This window comes from Trichomycterus rosablanca, chromosome 12 (genome assembly GCF_030014385.1).
Source record: "Trichomycterus rosablanca isolate fTriRos1 chromosome 12, fTriRos1.hap1, whole genome shotgun sequence".
Lineage (NCBI taxonomy): Eukaryota > Metazoa > Chordata > Actinopteri > Siluriformes > Trichomycteridae > Trichomycterus > Trichomycterus rosablanca.
In genome coordinates, this window is record NC_085999.1 from 35,022,420 (window position 1) to 35,036,885 (window position 14,466).

The 14,466-nt window shown below is 38.9% G+C and overlaps 2 protein-coding genes across 4 annotated transcripts in view; one reads left to right on the top strand and one right to left on the bottom strand.

Annotated features, from left to right (window-relative positions):
* Positions 1 to 3,061, top strand: part of itga4 (integrin alpha 4) — a 41,375-nt gene extending 38,314 nt beyond the window's left edge. Inside the window, exon 28 of the mRNA XM_063006126.1 lies at positions 12 to 3,061. Coding sequence (XP_062862196.1) covers positions 12 to 104 — 93 coding nt within the window. The 3' untranslated portion in view covers positions 105 to 3,061. The remainder of the gene's footprint in view (positions 1 to 11) is intronic.
* Positions 1 to 14,466, bottom strand: part of cerkl (ceramide kinase-like) — a 79,810-nt gene that overhangs the window by 4,024 nt on the left and 61,320 nt on the right. For 2 of the 3 annotated variants that reach the window (XM_063006129.1, XM_063006128.1), the window contains exons 7-13: positions 12,663 to 12,840; positions 11,971 to 12,030; positions 11,732 to 11,763; positions 10,473 to 10,581; positions 9,451 to 9,547; positions 7,370 to 7,551; positions 4,048 to 4,154 (exon numbers count right to left, since the gene is read on the bottom strand). In XM_063006129.1, coding sequence (XP_062862199.1) covers positions 4,073 to 4,154; positions 7,370 to 7,551; positions 9,451 to 9,547; positions 10,473 to 10,581; positions 11,732 to 11,763; positions 11,971 to 12,030; positions 12,663 to 12,840 — 740 coding nt within the window. In that variant the 3' untranslated portion in view covers positions 4,048 to 4,072. Of the gene's footprint in view, positions 1 to 1,278; positions 4,155 to 7,369; positions 7,552 to 9,450; positions 9,548 to 10,472; positions 10,582 to 11,731; positions 11,764 to 11,970; positions 12,031 to 12,662; positions 12,841 to 14,466 lie in introns of those variants that run through there. The other variant, XM_063006127.1, reaches the window with a different exon arrangement.

A 14,466-nucleotide genomic window follows, 5' to 3' on the forward strand; every position in this document is an offset into this window, starting at 1 on the left:
CTTCTTCGCAGGCTGGATTCTTCAAGCGAGGACTGAAGGAAAAGCAGGAGAACATTCAGCGGGACAGCTGGGATTACGTCCCCAAAAACGAGAGCATATCATAAATCTGCTGCAGCTTTTTAAAAGGAGTCTCCACAAAAAAAGACGTTATGAGGGACTGAAAAGGAATTAAATGAAGCAAAAAATGACGTGGGTATTACACACTGTGGACTTCACAACTGGAAGCTGGAAGTGTGTGTGGTCCACACCTGAGTGACTGTATTCAGGACCAAATCAAATGCACTTTGCTGGAGGAGGCGCTGAACTCCCATGTGTGTGTGAAAGACTGAGATGTTTCTCCTGGATGAATGGAAGCATGAGGTGAAGGTGTTTGTGTTACTGTTTATTACGAGTTGCTGAACAGAGGACCTGCTGTAGCATCCATCAGGTGTTCAGTAGGGATTTTAGGCCCTGTCCTGAATGGCACCCCAAGCCCTGTGGTCGTCCTAGGTGCAAGAAATAATGTAAAAAAAGGCATATGAGCCCAAGTGTGTGGTTCACCTGGTGTGTACAAGGTGAGACAAACTGCACTTGACACCATGATGCACAGGCAAAAGGGAGATATGGTGAGGTCCACACAGGGGAAACAGGGTTGAGATATTGAGTGCATCTCTGAATATTTTACATTTGTTTCTGGGTAGCACCAGATCCACTGCCATCCTGACCAGTGCTGTGACCTCGATGTTGTTTTATATAGTCAAGAGCTTGTGCAGATGCATCACTGTGGCCAGTGAAATACTGACATTTGCCATTTAGATGGAAGTTCATGGTTTGAGTAGTGGTGGGACAACCTATAGCATTTTGGACCTCATGGGTACATGCAAATTCAGACCACAAGGCTGCATTTGTGCTGTTTGGGACAGGGTCGAAGTGTCCGATGTCTGAAGTATGTAGTCTCTCTCTTTCTCTCTCTTAAAAACATGCAGAATTTGGACTGGTTGTTGTAAATGTGCCTTAGATACAAGTAAATAAGTACATTTGTGTCGCCCTGTAATTAAATGGCCCCATCTAGGCCAGTGTTTATGGGGGTGATGTTTGGGGGTTCATATTGAGACGGGTGGGGACACCAGATGGAAAGAGCGCACTAGTGCTGGGTGTTTTGGCTAAATGCCACAGTAAGAAGCTGCAGATGAATGACAAGACTGAAGAACGTCTGGCACATGGCCGAGTCAGACAGAGAGAGGAAGAGAAAATCTTTCAAACCAAAATTACTTAAAGGGATGAAACATAAAAATAACATTTTGTAAAAAATCACTTCATTTATTTAAAAACAAAACAAAGTTGTACAACACCCTTATCACCCCGGTCATATTATTGCCCCTTTAACCTAGTAGCTGGCTGAATCACCTTAAGCAGCAATAACTATAAAGAAAACTGTCGTCCTTACAGACATTACAGACAGACTTTAATCCTTTCTCTATAAAAACAAGTCATCCGTGTTAGTGTTTCTATAGACAGTTTACCATGACTGCTTTGACTTTAATGGTAAGGATCAAGATGAGTGAGATTTATATTCTACTGACCTGCTAAAATCCAGATTGGCTGCGTTCAATTAACTAAATTGGCTTGCATTTGGTGAACTGGTTGATTTAAGTCGCTAAGGGGGCAATTATTTTTACTGAGGTAATGTGTTGGATAACCCTATATACATTATATTTGACAAAAAAAGGTGTATTTTTTACCCAGTTTTCTTTGTTTAATTTATTTTTTCAGTGATCTGAAATCAGTAGGACAAATATGCAGTAACAGAGGCAATCAGACAGGGGGCAATTACCTTTACACCACTGTGCCTTATCAAATAAAAGATTCTAAATAAATATATTTCTCATCACAAAAATTATTACTAAGTATCTTAAGTAAAATTATTACAGAATCAGCAGAAATATTTGCTAAGAAATAAACTCTGTGGTCCTAATTATTAAGTTCAGGTATTTCAGTTACACTCCTAGCTAATAGGTCTATACAACCAATTACATAACATAAATAACTTCTAACTTTGTGGCAACAGTTTAAGGAAGGTGTTTTCCTGTTCCAGCTTGACAAAGTCTGGTGTGGAGAACCTCCAGTGGCCTGCACAAAGCCCTGACTTCAACCCCAAAAAGCATCGTTTGGGAAGAATTGGAATGTAACTTGTGAGCCAGGCTTTCTTATCCAACATCAGTGCCTGATCTCACGAATGCTCTTCTGACTGAATGGGCACAACCTTCCACAGACAGTCCAAAATCTTGTGGAAAATCTTCTTCTGTGTCTTAGTTGGGCCTGGAGGGATAAAACACCATTTGTTTTTTAAAAAGACCTTTCTATATTTGGAGATTTCAGAATGGTGAAAGAGACTGTCAACACCTTAATCCAAAATCTCCTCTGGATATCAAGTTGGGGAGATCGAGTGGTGCAGCAGTCTTTCACGCTAGCCCTGGGGTAGACAGCCGGCCAACCAATAGCACCGCTAAGATGGATCTCATCGAATCTGGATCTCAGCTGTGTTATCGGCCAGCTGGGCGTTAATTCAGACATGACTCACTAAGTCTGAGGAATTGGGAAGAGGAAGGAGGCCCTGTGATGAATTAGGGCCCGGCCCTGTCCTGCCTGTGTTCCTGTATTGTACCCAGTGTTTCCAGGTCAAGAATAAAAAACAAGTTTTGTTGGGTTTGGATCTGGTGACTGCAGGCCAAAGAATGGTCATAATATCAACTCATTCAGTAACCCCTCTAGTTCTGTAAATATAAAAACTGTCATCCTGGATAAGACCACTCCCATAGAACAACTATAAATTCATTTGCAGACACCTTTTTATTGAGGAATTCTATTTCAATTCTATTCAAATCACTGTGTTTAATAAATAAATGATTTTATTGTTTTCAGGACTTTGTAGGTTGTGTATAAAGTGCAGAGGGTGTGTTTGTTCCTGTGTGCTTGTTTATGTTTGTTTGCTCGTTCTCTGCTGTTATTTAAGTACAGATTCACTGGACTGGACTGAGTGTGTTTTTCCAAATGAAAATAAAATAAGTTTTTTATTAAATTATCAGCTTGGTCTGACTCTATTCGACTACAGTGACACATCAGCCTGCTTCTTCATTTAAACAAGCAATTACACAGTTTAACAGTTCAGTAATGCATTTTTATTTAGTTCTAGCCCTGGTCAAAGTCACAGCGCTACCCAGAAACTCTGAGGAAGAAGATGGCTGAAACTTTGTGATGGATCGATGCCCTGTCCAGGGTTTTCCTGCCCTGCAGTCAGTGACCTCAACCCTGCCAGAATAAAGCAGCTGATAAAAATAAAATGAACCACTCATGAGCCGACGTTTCCACCTGAAGCTTAACTCCTGGGGAATTGTGCTGAATGTTAAAAGTAGTTGAAAGACTGAGCTAAAGAAACTGTGTAAGGGATCTCATTGTTTATTCTTTATTGCTCGCTATTTTATTGATTTTCTTGAGAATGTGCATGAATTTAGCTGCACTGGCTGGCTACAAAAGCTATGATGTAGTATATCATTAGCTACTAAGTTACACCAGAACAGCTTTCCTTTAACATATGCTTATAAATATAAATACAAAATTTAAAACAGAAAAAAATAAAACAAAAATTACTCATTTAGTTACAAAATTATTTGTTTTTAACTCTGTAATACACTACATGGCCAAAAATATGTGAAAACCCCTACGTTATGCTTAGATGCATGATGACTTTGGTGGGAAGAACTCCAGTGACCTCCACAGCACTTCAATGTCGAGTAAGGTGAAATGTGACCCAGACTTTCTTTTTACTTAATTGACATAAATTCCCACAGACGAATTCCAAAATCTTTTGAATAGCCTTTTCAAAGGATTTGAGGCTGTTATGAACGTTACAGGAAGCACAACTTCATATGGTTATGCTTATGGTTCTGGAATGGCAAGCAAACTAATGACCAGGCGTTCACTAATATTTGTCTATAAAGTGTACGCGACTGAATCTGAGGGGAAGCACAGAGGACGCTCGGATTCTGACTGGACCTACAAAATTACTACCCAATATAGTGTCCAATTCCTGTGTTTAAATGCAGCTGCAGTTGACGGGCGGCTCCTCGGCTTCCTGTACGTCTATTCCAAATACGGTGAGAAGTCCATCATGAACTCTGTAACACACACACACACACACACACACACACACACAAACACACACACACACACTTTTACCACTTTTAGGCATTTAGCAGACACTTTTATCAAAGTAACTTACAGTTGTATACAATCTATGTAATTAAGGCCTCAATGGATACAAGATAGATGTATGGAAGTAAATCTGTCTCATCAGATTTTGAAATTTAAAAGCCTTTGAATTTTGATTACTGAACTTTAAGCCTTTGAATTTTGATTACTGAACTTTTTTTGCCTTAGAATTCAACCCACACATTTTACAATAACTCATTTTCACTTTCATTTTTCGATGTTAACAAATTCAAAATCAAAAATTCAAGTTTATAAAATTCAAATAATATATTCAGGTTGCTCAAATTCGATAGGTCAAATTCAGATCACAAAATTCAGATTAAAAAATTCAGACTAAACATCCGGGACACGCAGGATGAGCAATCGATTCCAGAGCCGTAGAGAGAACAGAGCAGCGACACTCCCATAGAGAGCCGCTGTGTATTTCTCTGCACAGCTCCGGGTGGAGCTCTGTTCATTTCCACTACTGAGCAGCTTTTTCAGCTGTATGTTGCTTTGTTTTAAAAAAATAATGAATTTGATGTCATTAATATACTTAATCCTGTTATTGTTTAGCATTTGCTCAGCACTAAATGTTACATGTTTATCTTAATTAATAGGTATAACTGAATTTAGCTTAGTCAGTTAAACTAAATTAATGACACTAGAGTCTTTTCACCTTAAATGAGTTGATTAATCAAGAGTCTTGTTACAGAAATGATCATAAAACATTAGAGCCATAATAAATCATTATACTTTTACTTTCATACTTAAGTACATTTGAAGGTAAATACTTTAGTACTTTTACTCAGTGAAGTGGAGGTAAAGAGTATTTTACTTTTACTACTACTTTTACTGGAGTAATATTTTACCTTGGCTATCTCTACTTTAACTGACCTACATGGTTTGTGTACTTTGTCCACCACTTACATTAGACAAAATGAACTTGTGCATATTCATAATGAATTCATTAATGTATTACATGTAGGAATTAATCACTCATGAAATAAGAGATGAATTCATGCTTTTTCATGTACCTGCACTATAATGTTAAAGGTACGGTAGTGTGTTTATGAATCTGTTCATTCAGTGCAGGCAAACCTTATGAATCCAGCCACATGGCTCAGTGTTTAACCAAAATGATTATTATTATTATGAATCCTCAGGAAAGTGAAGGGAGATTATAGTTTATGTAAAAAAAATAAAAAATAAAATAAAATCTCTGTACTGTATCTTGTCTGTACTACTTAATGATATGGCATTATGTAATGTATGCTAATATAATGTACTGTGTTAACAAGAACGACCTAATAACACGTCATTATACATCAATCTTCCACTTCATATACCAAACTGACATTAAAGCAGATGCAGTAAATGTAAAGGTACTTGAAAATACCCAGAAATTGTACAAATGTTTATTATTTAGCGTTTAATATTTCATTCACTGCTGCTTGTCCCATCCCAGCTAGCCTTGTAATTGTGGCCCACTTCCGGCGCAGCTGGGCCAGAATTGCCCCCAAAACACTACGATACCATTTATTTCCCGTTTTCTTCTCCTTTCACATCCTCATAGATAAAATAATACATTTATTCTACAGATTAACTTCAGATTGTGCAGCAGAAAGTATTTTATTAAGATAATTGCAGCAAGTATTTAAAGCTTTAAATGGGATGGCTCCCTTTTATATTTCAGATATGCTTGTACCATATACTGCCCCAAGATCATTAAGGTCTTCTTCCCAGTCATTTTTGACAGTCCCTCGAGTCCGGTTAAAACAAAAAGGAGATCGTGCATTTTCAGTTGCAGCACCAAGACTTTGGAACAGTTTACCCCTGGAATTGAGACAAACATCGTCTTTAACTGCTTTTAAATCTAAGCTTAAAACATATTTTTATTCTCTTGCCTTTGAAAACAGTTAGAGTTGCGGTAGGATTGTGATGATTTGTGTAATGTAAAGCTTTTTGGTTTGTATTGGACACATTTTAGAAGTGGAGATGTATGAGCAGGATGTATACATTATGAACTATGTAAAGCACTTTGGTTAACACCCTGTGTTTTTAAATGTGCTATATAAATAAAGTGAACTTGAACTTGAACTTGAAGTATAAAAATAATAATAATAATCAGAATATTAAAAATAAGACAAATTATATAATATATTATAATATATTAATATTATATATAGAAAATAACATATAATTGCATCTGTTCTCTCTACGGCTCTGGAATCGATTGCTCATCCTGCGTGTCCCGGATGTTTAGTCTGAATTTTTTAATCTGAATTTTGTGATCTGAATTTGACCTATCGAATTTGAGCAACCTGAATATATTATTTGAATTTTATAAACTTGAATTTTTGATTTTGAATTTGTTAACATCGAAAAATGAAAGTGAAAATGAGTTATTGTAAAATGTGTGGGTTGAATTCTAAGGCAAAAAAAGTTCAGTAATCAAAATTCAAAGGCTTAAAGTTCAGTAATCAAAATTCAAAGGCTTTTAAATTTCAAAATCTGATGAGACAGATTTACTTCCATAAGATGGCTACTTTTAGAGGAATAACAAACGACCATTTAAGAAGCCTCAAGACCCAAACACTAGACACATAAAATTTTTAACAAGTGACACTGAATAACAAGTGACCTGTTCTCATTTTATTTCATCTACTAATCAACATTTAAACAAATACAAATCTAAGCAAAATAAATTCTATTTGGGTTGGAATGTGAAGTGATAAAGAAGCCCTTTTGTCTCCCTATCAGATTTTTCTGCCTCTGCTGTTGCTAAAAAGAAGTTGGTAATTGATTGTCCGGTTATAAATGTACAGTGGGCCTAGCAGACCAATTTTTAATTACAGTAAAACTGACCAATCATATCCCTCTAAGTGGGTGGGATTTGTTATTGCTAACTTTAAGCTCTGTCAAGTTCCTGCCGCTGTGGTGCCAGGTGATATCATTTTGGTTGCCACCGACACTGTTTGTATGTCACCCCACTTTATATCCTCTATGACATAGCCAATCATGTCTGTGCAGACACCTGATCAGCTGATAGCACAGCTGGGGTTTTGAACCCAAGATCTCAGCAGTAGTGGCGTTCAACTGGAAACATACATTTACATCGTGTGTGTGTGTGTGTGTGTACCTGATGAGCACTTCCCCCTGGATTTCCAGCAGTTCTCCGTCAATGTTCCAGGTGAGAGTCGCCTCAGAGGGGATAACAGAAGTGTGTCTGGAATCAGAATCCATGCTCTCCTTGTCAGTGCAAGAGTGTGGACGTAACTTCACTTCTCTCACCGACTGCACGTCCACAAACGAGAAACTGAACTACAGCACCAGACACAGAACAAAAACACAATTTATATAGTTACTTCTACATGTACATACACTAACTGAGGTCTGAAACAAACTATGCTTTCATCCCATTCTGCTATTTTCAGTCATAACAATAGCTAACAGGTATAATAAATTATATAAAGAAAATCATACGCTTCCAATTTTGCAGCCAGTTTAGGGAAGGCCCGTTTCTGTGCACAAAGAGCACTATAAACTCAAATATTAATAGAAAAGCTCGGTTTAAAGAAACCCCAGCGTCCTGCACAGAGCCCTGACCTCAGCTCAACTTAACAGGACTGCAACATTGATTGAGGCTTTATTGACCTTCATCAGTACCAAGCCATAGAAATTCTCTTATGACTGAATGGGCACAAATTCCCACAGACATACTTCCAAGGCTTGTGAGAAACCTTCTGAAAAAATGGCTGTTGTTATAGTTAAAAAGATCACATAGAGGTAAGTCTGTTTTAATACCATTTGTTGTTGTTTTTTAATGGGATGTGCAACAAGCTCATGTTTTGGTCACATAGTGTAAGTCTGTGAGAATGCAGAAAATTTTATTAATAAAAACATATCAGCAAATGATATGATATGCTGTTCTTTGGTGTGGATAAACAGATAGCAAAATGATTTATTTATTAATTTATTTCGAAGCATTGTGTAGATTCATGTGCACTGTGTACAGTTGAGCTGCAGTAAGTTTTATCTTCACTAGGAGGCAGTAATGAACAGAAGGAGGAGTGAGAAAATAATACCAAACATTAAAACCCACTCTAGAATTCAGTCTGTATCTTCTTAATGATCTACACCAGAGCTTTATCAACACTCGTTTGTTCTTCTGGGCTGTGATATGTAATACTCTGAATTCTTCTTCTCCAAACCTGATCATTTAAACAAGTGTTTCTGCTGCCATCATTAATTTATTCATTAATTAATTCATTGTCTATTGTACCACCGCTGTTCTCTGGTCAGGATCGTGGTGGGTCTGCTTCACTGGGTGAAAGGTAGGAAACACTCTCTACAGGTCCACCAGTCCATCACAGGGCAAACACACACACATATATTTACATGCACACATTCACACTTTGGACTTGTGGGAAGAAACCAAAGCACCTGGAAGAACAGCCAGGTTGACACAGGGAGAACATGCAAACTCCACACTAAGTCCAGATTAAAAACATGCTTATTTACTCAGGTTTTTGATTAGTCTTTGTAAATCAGGAATGTGTGGCTCCTGGTCCTGAAGGTCTGGGGTCTGGGCAGTCTGGTGGTTTTGTAGTTCCACCTGCTGTTGATTGATGGAATATGTTAAATCATCTGGCTGTGCTGGTTTTCAGTCCTCCAGTACGAGGACTTGGACAAATGCTCAGAGCTTGAGGGTTCATGGTCATTCAGATCTGCAGTGATCAGGTATGTTGGGTTGCTGTTCTCCTGCCGCTCACATATGACCACTCTGAGTGATGTCCTGAGAGAGTGGCTGTGGAACCTCTTATTTTTCCCTTCTATTTATGCTGTAAAAATTAGCAATGATGGAGTCACGCTCCATAGCTTACATGTTAGTATTAACTATTTTGTTTATATCATATTGTAATTACACCTTTTAATGTGATTCTGACCTGAACCTGAATCTATGTCTGTCTGTCTGTCTGTCTGTCTGTCTGTCTGTCTGCACTGATCAGAATTATCTTAGGGTCCAGTCTGAAACGGGCTAATCACTTCTTAGCCTGAAAAGAGTTTTACACTAATCTCACCATTAGTGGCTAATTAGATTTGACAACATACTAATTCTGCTTAAGCTTATTTGAAGATTGCTGACGTCATTATTGTGAACCAAATGTAAGTTGAGTGGACTGTACTGTTGTCTGTTGTGTTACATGTAAATAAACTCACCGGGTTTTTAGAGCTGCTGTAGCGTTTCAGGTGCTTGACGAACTCTGACCGGGAAGTGTTTGCTACCATAATGAGCGCCATGCGGTTATTGTTTAGCCTAAAAGAGAAAAACAGGTTAGCGTTTACCAAAGCTCCATTTGAATATGATTTTAATACAGATATGTGGGGGAACAGAAATCATGGACCTCTATAAAACCCATAAACTCTTTTCTTCATATCACAGAGCTTATTCTTCATACTAAACCATTCACACTAACAGTAAGTGAGCTGTAAGAATAAACACACGTGACTATCTGTCCATCAGGAAGCTTTGCTTTAAGCCTACACTCATGCCTCCATATGTAGGCTGGTCGACATCAAGTCTTCTTTTAGTTCCTTAAATACGAGCCTGTGGACATCTGCTCGAGTGCTAATCCTGCTACATCACTTCCTTTAATCAGTCCTTTTATAGACTGATTAGCCCACTTAGCTTTCTTTAGCCTGAGCTGTCTGATGCTAACACCGGGTCCAGACTCAGATCTGAAAGGGATTACTGGGTTTTACCAGGTTGTGTTGGATTCAGCTCTGTAATGCACACACATACACACATACAGGTGTCGAGAACATGGAGCCAGCAAGCTTACTGAGATACAAATCCACTGACCCAGTCACTCCTGATTCACCCTCTTTATGTAAATGGTTCTTTTATTTTCCATCCAACATCACGAAAAATTTTCCATTGAAAATTAGCACTCAATAAGACAGGGGCGCTTGGTGGCCTGCAAACCCACCACCGCAATACTGAGACCTGGGGTTAGGTGTCCATTGTGTCATCAGCCTGGTTGGGCGCTCTACAGACACAACTGACCATGTCTAAATAAAGGAAGGTTAAATTGGGAAACTTTACCCTGCAGCTGGAACAGAAACTTCAACAAAAGAGGTTTAAATGTCTTTGCTCGTGAGAACAGTTTGAGAAATGTACTTTACTGTTTAATCATGGTTATGCACTCATGCACATTCATAAAGAAATAGTGTGGAAGAACCTGGTGAAGGGAGCGAGGCCTCTGAGAGCCACGGAGCACAAACATGGGATGGACATGATGCCCACGCTGAGAAAAGATCCAGTGCAGACCTGCCACTCAACATCCTCTCCTGGAGACAGGAATGAAACAACACAAACATAATCACATGAGATAAAAGTGTGAACATGTATCAGCCAATCATAGAGAAGCATGATCATTCTTACCAAGTTTGTGTTCACATGGACGTTCTTAGTATTCATCATAAATGCACTGAAGCTATTGATTTTAATGAGAGCGATGCTTTGATGGATCAGACCATCAAACACTCCAACAAATGGTCATTAATTAAAAGGTTTGAACTTTTGATGGAACGCACCACAGCATTCTCATGCATCCGCCAACGTTCAGCCGATGTTCTGTTACTTACAGCAGTGAAAGAAATGAAGAAGAAGCTAATTATGGTGGTGGGCTATTGTAACAGACCGCTGCACCTGCCCATATATACACATTACTTTAGATTTTCAGCATTTAGCAGACACTTTTATCCAAAGCGACTTACAATACTGTGACAGTATACTATCTAAGCAATTGAAGGTTAAGGGCCTGGTTCAAGGGCCCAATAGTGGCAGCCTAACAGTGGTGGGGCTTGAAACAGTGACCTTTTGATTACTAGTCCTGTACCCTACCTGCTAGGCTACAATTGTCAACATTATTAAATTAATGTAAGTCAGACACAATAATTGCTAAAAGGTATAATAAATTTATCATATAAAAAGAAGTATATATGTTGTCATGTAATTAGCAGCAACATACATGATGTCTTTGTGTATGTGCGTTTTTCTGGGGGATGTTGAAGCCCTGTGATTGATTGATTGGTGCCCTGTCCAGGATATTCCTGCCTTGCGCCCACAGTGTCCACAATGTTTCCCAGTGGAACCGGACCCACTGCCACCCTGACTTGGACTGATGAAAATGAATTTATTTGTTTCATATAATTGATTTTATACACCTGATAGTAACAAGTGTGGCTAAAACACCTTAGCTCAATAATTAGAAAGGGTGTCCACATACTTATGGTCATATAGTGTACAATAAGGATTTTTTTTTACTTCAAAAAAAGGTGTGTTTTCACAGATCACAGCTCTATGGTTAATACCCACTACCTGCCCTTCTGATTTGACGGACAGCTAAGAACTTCTTGCTGTTCTAATGAACACTGAAATGTCTGTCTCAGAGACACTTTAAAAGCAAACTGTAGCCATAACAGATGTGACACTCACCAATGCCGTTCAGATCCTCCACCGAATGACTCCTGTTCAAAACAGAAATATCAAGTTTAGTGCATGCTTGTGGCGTGTGTGTATCTGGTGTGTATCCTCAGTTTGACCTTTAGATGTTTCTGCTTTTTAACATCAGGCAAATTGCTAATTGCTAATCTAACAGTGCGAGTGCGTTGCTTAAAATGAGGTTTTAGTGATACTGAAAAGTAGAGCAAGCTGAGAAGAGAACTTAAACTCACTGGGTCTGATCTGATGCGCCAGAGCTGCCGGCTACAAATGAGATCTCGCAATCTTCAAGCCTTCATGGTCATCATCAGAGAAAAAGAGAGAGAGGAGTGCAGATAAAAAAAAAGATAGTTAAGAAGAAGGGCCGATGAAAACAAGTTAGAAATAAAATAGTGATGAGATGGGTTGTGTCATGGTGGCATTTTTTTTTGCACAACTGGTCATGCACTACTTCCAACTCAAGAATTTAAGAGGCTTTATTGTCATTTCAGCTATATACACGTACATACTGAAACTACACAATGTTTCACCAGGACCAGGGTGCGACATAGAACACAAGTGCAAAACAATACAGTATACACAGTGTAGATAAAAAAACAGTATAATAAATACAAGATCCATTTCTAATCTAAAAGAATTGAGGGGGACGAGACTAGATACAAGAGTGCTGTTGGCCAGTACATGGTACTGAGTAAATGATAATTAAAATAAAAAACATTCTGATATTCTCCTCTGCTGATACCATTTGTTTTTCAAATGGGATGTCCAACAAGTTCATGGTCAGGTGTCCAAATACTTTTAGCCATATACTTACATAAATGACCAAACTGTCACCCTTCACACTGAAACATAAAAGAACTTCTGCTCCATAACGAACAAACCCAGACACAGAGGACCGTGAGAGAAACAGAACTGCTGAGTGTACCTGAGCTGCGTGAGTGCAGTGATGAAGGCGACTTCATTTCTCTGGGACGGTGGAACCCAGTGGAGCTTCTCTGCTGCAGCCAGAACTCGCCCACCAAAGCCCACCATGGTACAGAACCCGAACCTCTGCAGCGCACCCATCGAACTCACACTGCACATGTCCACCTGCTGCCTGTGTCCTACACACACAAATAGCACACACATAAATGCTGAAAACAGACTCTCAGAAATATAAACACATGTAGCAGAAGAAGCATCTTTGCCACTGAGTGAACTGAATCCCTACAGGAAGAAAAAAAATCAGTTTATTACGGTCATTTTTGAGTTTAATATCCAGCCTATTGTTAGTTGGAACTTGTTACTTGCACAGCCAGACTCGCAAGTGTTCCTGAAAACTGCAAGTTACGCAGATAACAACATACTTACAGTTTGTAGTCTACAGTCAGACTTTTCATGCTAGTTTACAACATTATTTATGACAAGCAAGTACTCTATATGGACAGATGTACCCTTCTAATTTCTAAATTAATGTGTTTCAGCCACAACAACTGCTAACAGTAATAAATCAGTTATATAAAGGAAATAATATGCTTCTAACTTCATCAGCAGTTTGGAGAAGGCCAATTCCTGTTCCAGCATGACTGTGCCACTGTTCACATAGCAAAGTCTATAAAGACATAAAGAAAAGCTTGGTTTAAAGCTTCACCCTGACCTCAGTCCCACTGAACAGCTTTGGAATGAACTGGAACATCAACTTTTTTGGCTTTTTTTGACCAACATCAGTGCCCAGCCATACAAATGCTTTTATGACTGAATGGGCACAAATTCCCATTCAGGTCAAAAATAGTTTTATATACTATATACTTTTATAAATAATGCCCTTGGCGGTATCTGCTTGAAGCAACATGGCATCAACAAAACAAAGGCAACTGATATCAAGGAAAAGCTGACAGGCATGCCAGTTTCATGTGTGATCTACAGATCAATCCATCAAGTGTCAAACGTGACATATCTGAGCTGAGAAAGGACATACCAGTGTGTGTGTGTGTGTGTGTGTGTGTGTGGCACAGATCTGATGTTTCATTGGCTGCATCTTGATCCAATCCTTTCGGCCAAGGCTAGGCCTGACCCTCTTTTTTTCTCCACGCTTCTGAATTATTCATGAGATTCTTCTAAATCCAGCCAGTTGGCCTTATTCACATGCGTAAATATTGCTTAATTAGAAATGAACAAGCCCTCCATCACGCCTCCCCTTCATGAGCAACTGCGATACCCCCCCCTTCCTCCATGTCAGGTGTTGTGCAAGGTTTTGTTTTGCGCTCTTTAAAAGACTTTTTAAAACAATCCAGGCATTAAAATCTTCAACCTGAACATGGAACGTAAGAACTCAATTTCACTCTCCACCACTTTTGTTTTGCGCATCATTTATGTGGCAAATATTTCACTGCAGCATAATTTTTTTTCTCTTTTGGCTGGGGGTTGCCACAGCAGATCTGGTCTGCCTACCAGACTTGGCTCAGATGCCCATCCTTTCACAACCCTCCTATTTCTATCCAGGCCTAGGACCTGCACTGAGCTCACACTCCCAGTGGCAGGGTTGTTTCAGCCATTCTGCCTTCAAACGTGTCCATGCAAAGCCCGACTAGGGCTGGCGTACTTTACCACTGCTCCACTGAAGCTGAAGCATCAAAATAATAGATCTAAAAAGCTCTGGACAGATCTCAGAAGCTAAATCATAAATACTTTCAAGTCAGAAATGGTATCTTGCACCATTATTTTTTAAAAGCACTTTACCCACATTTTCT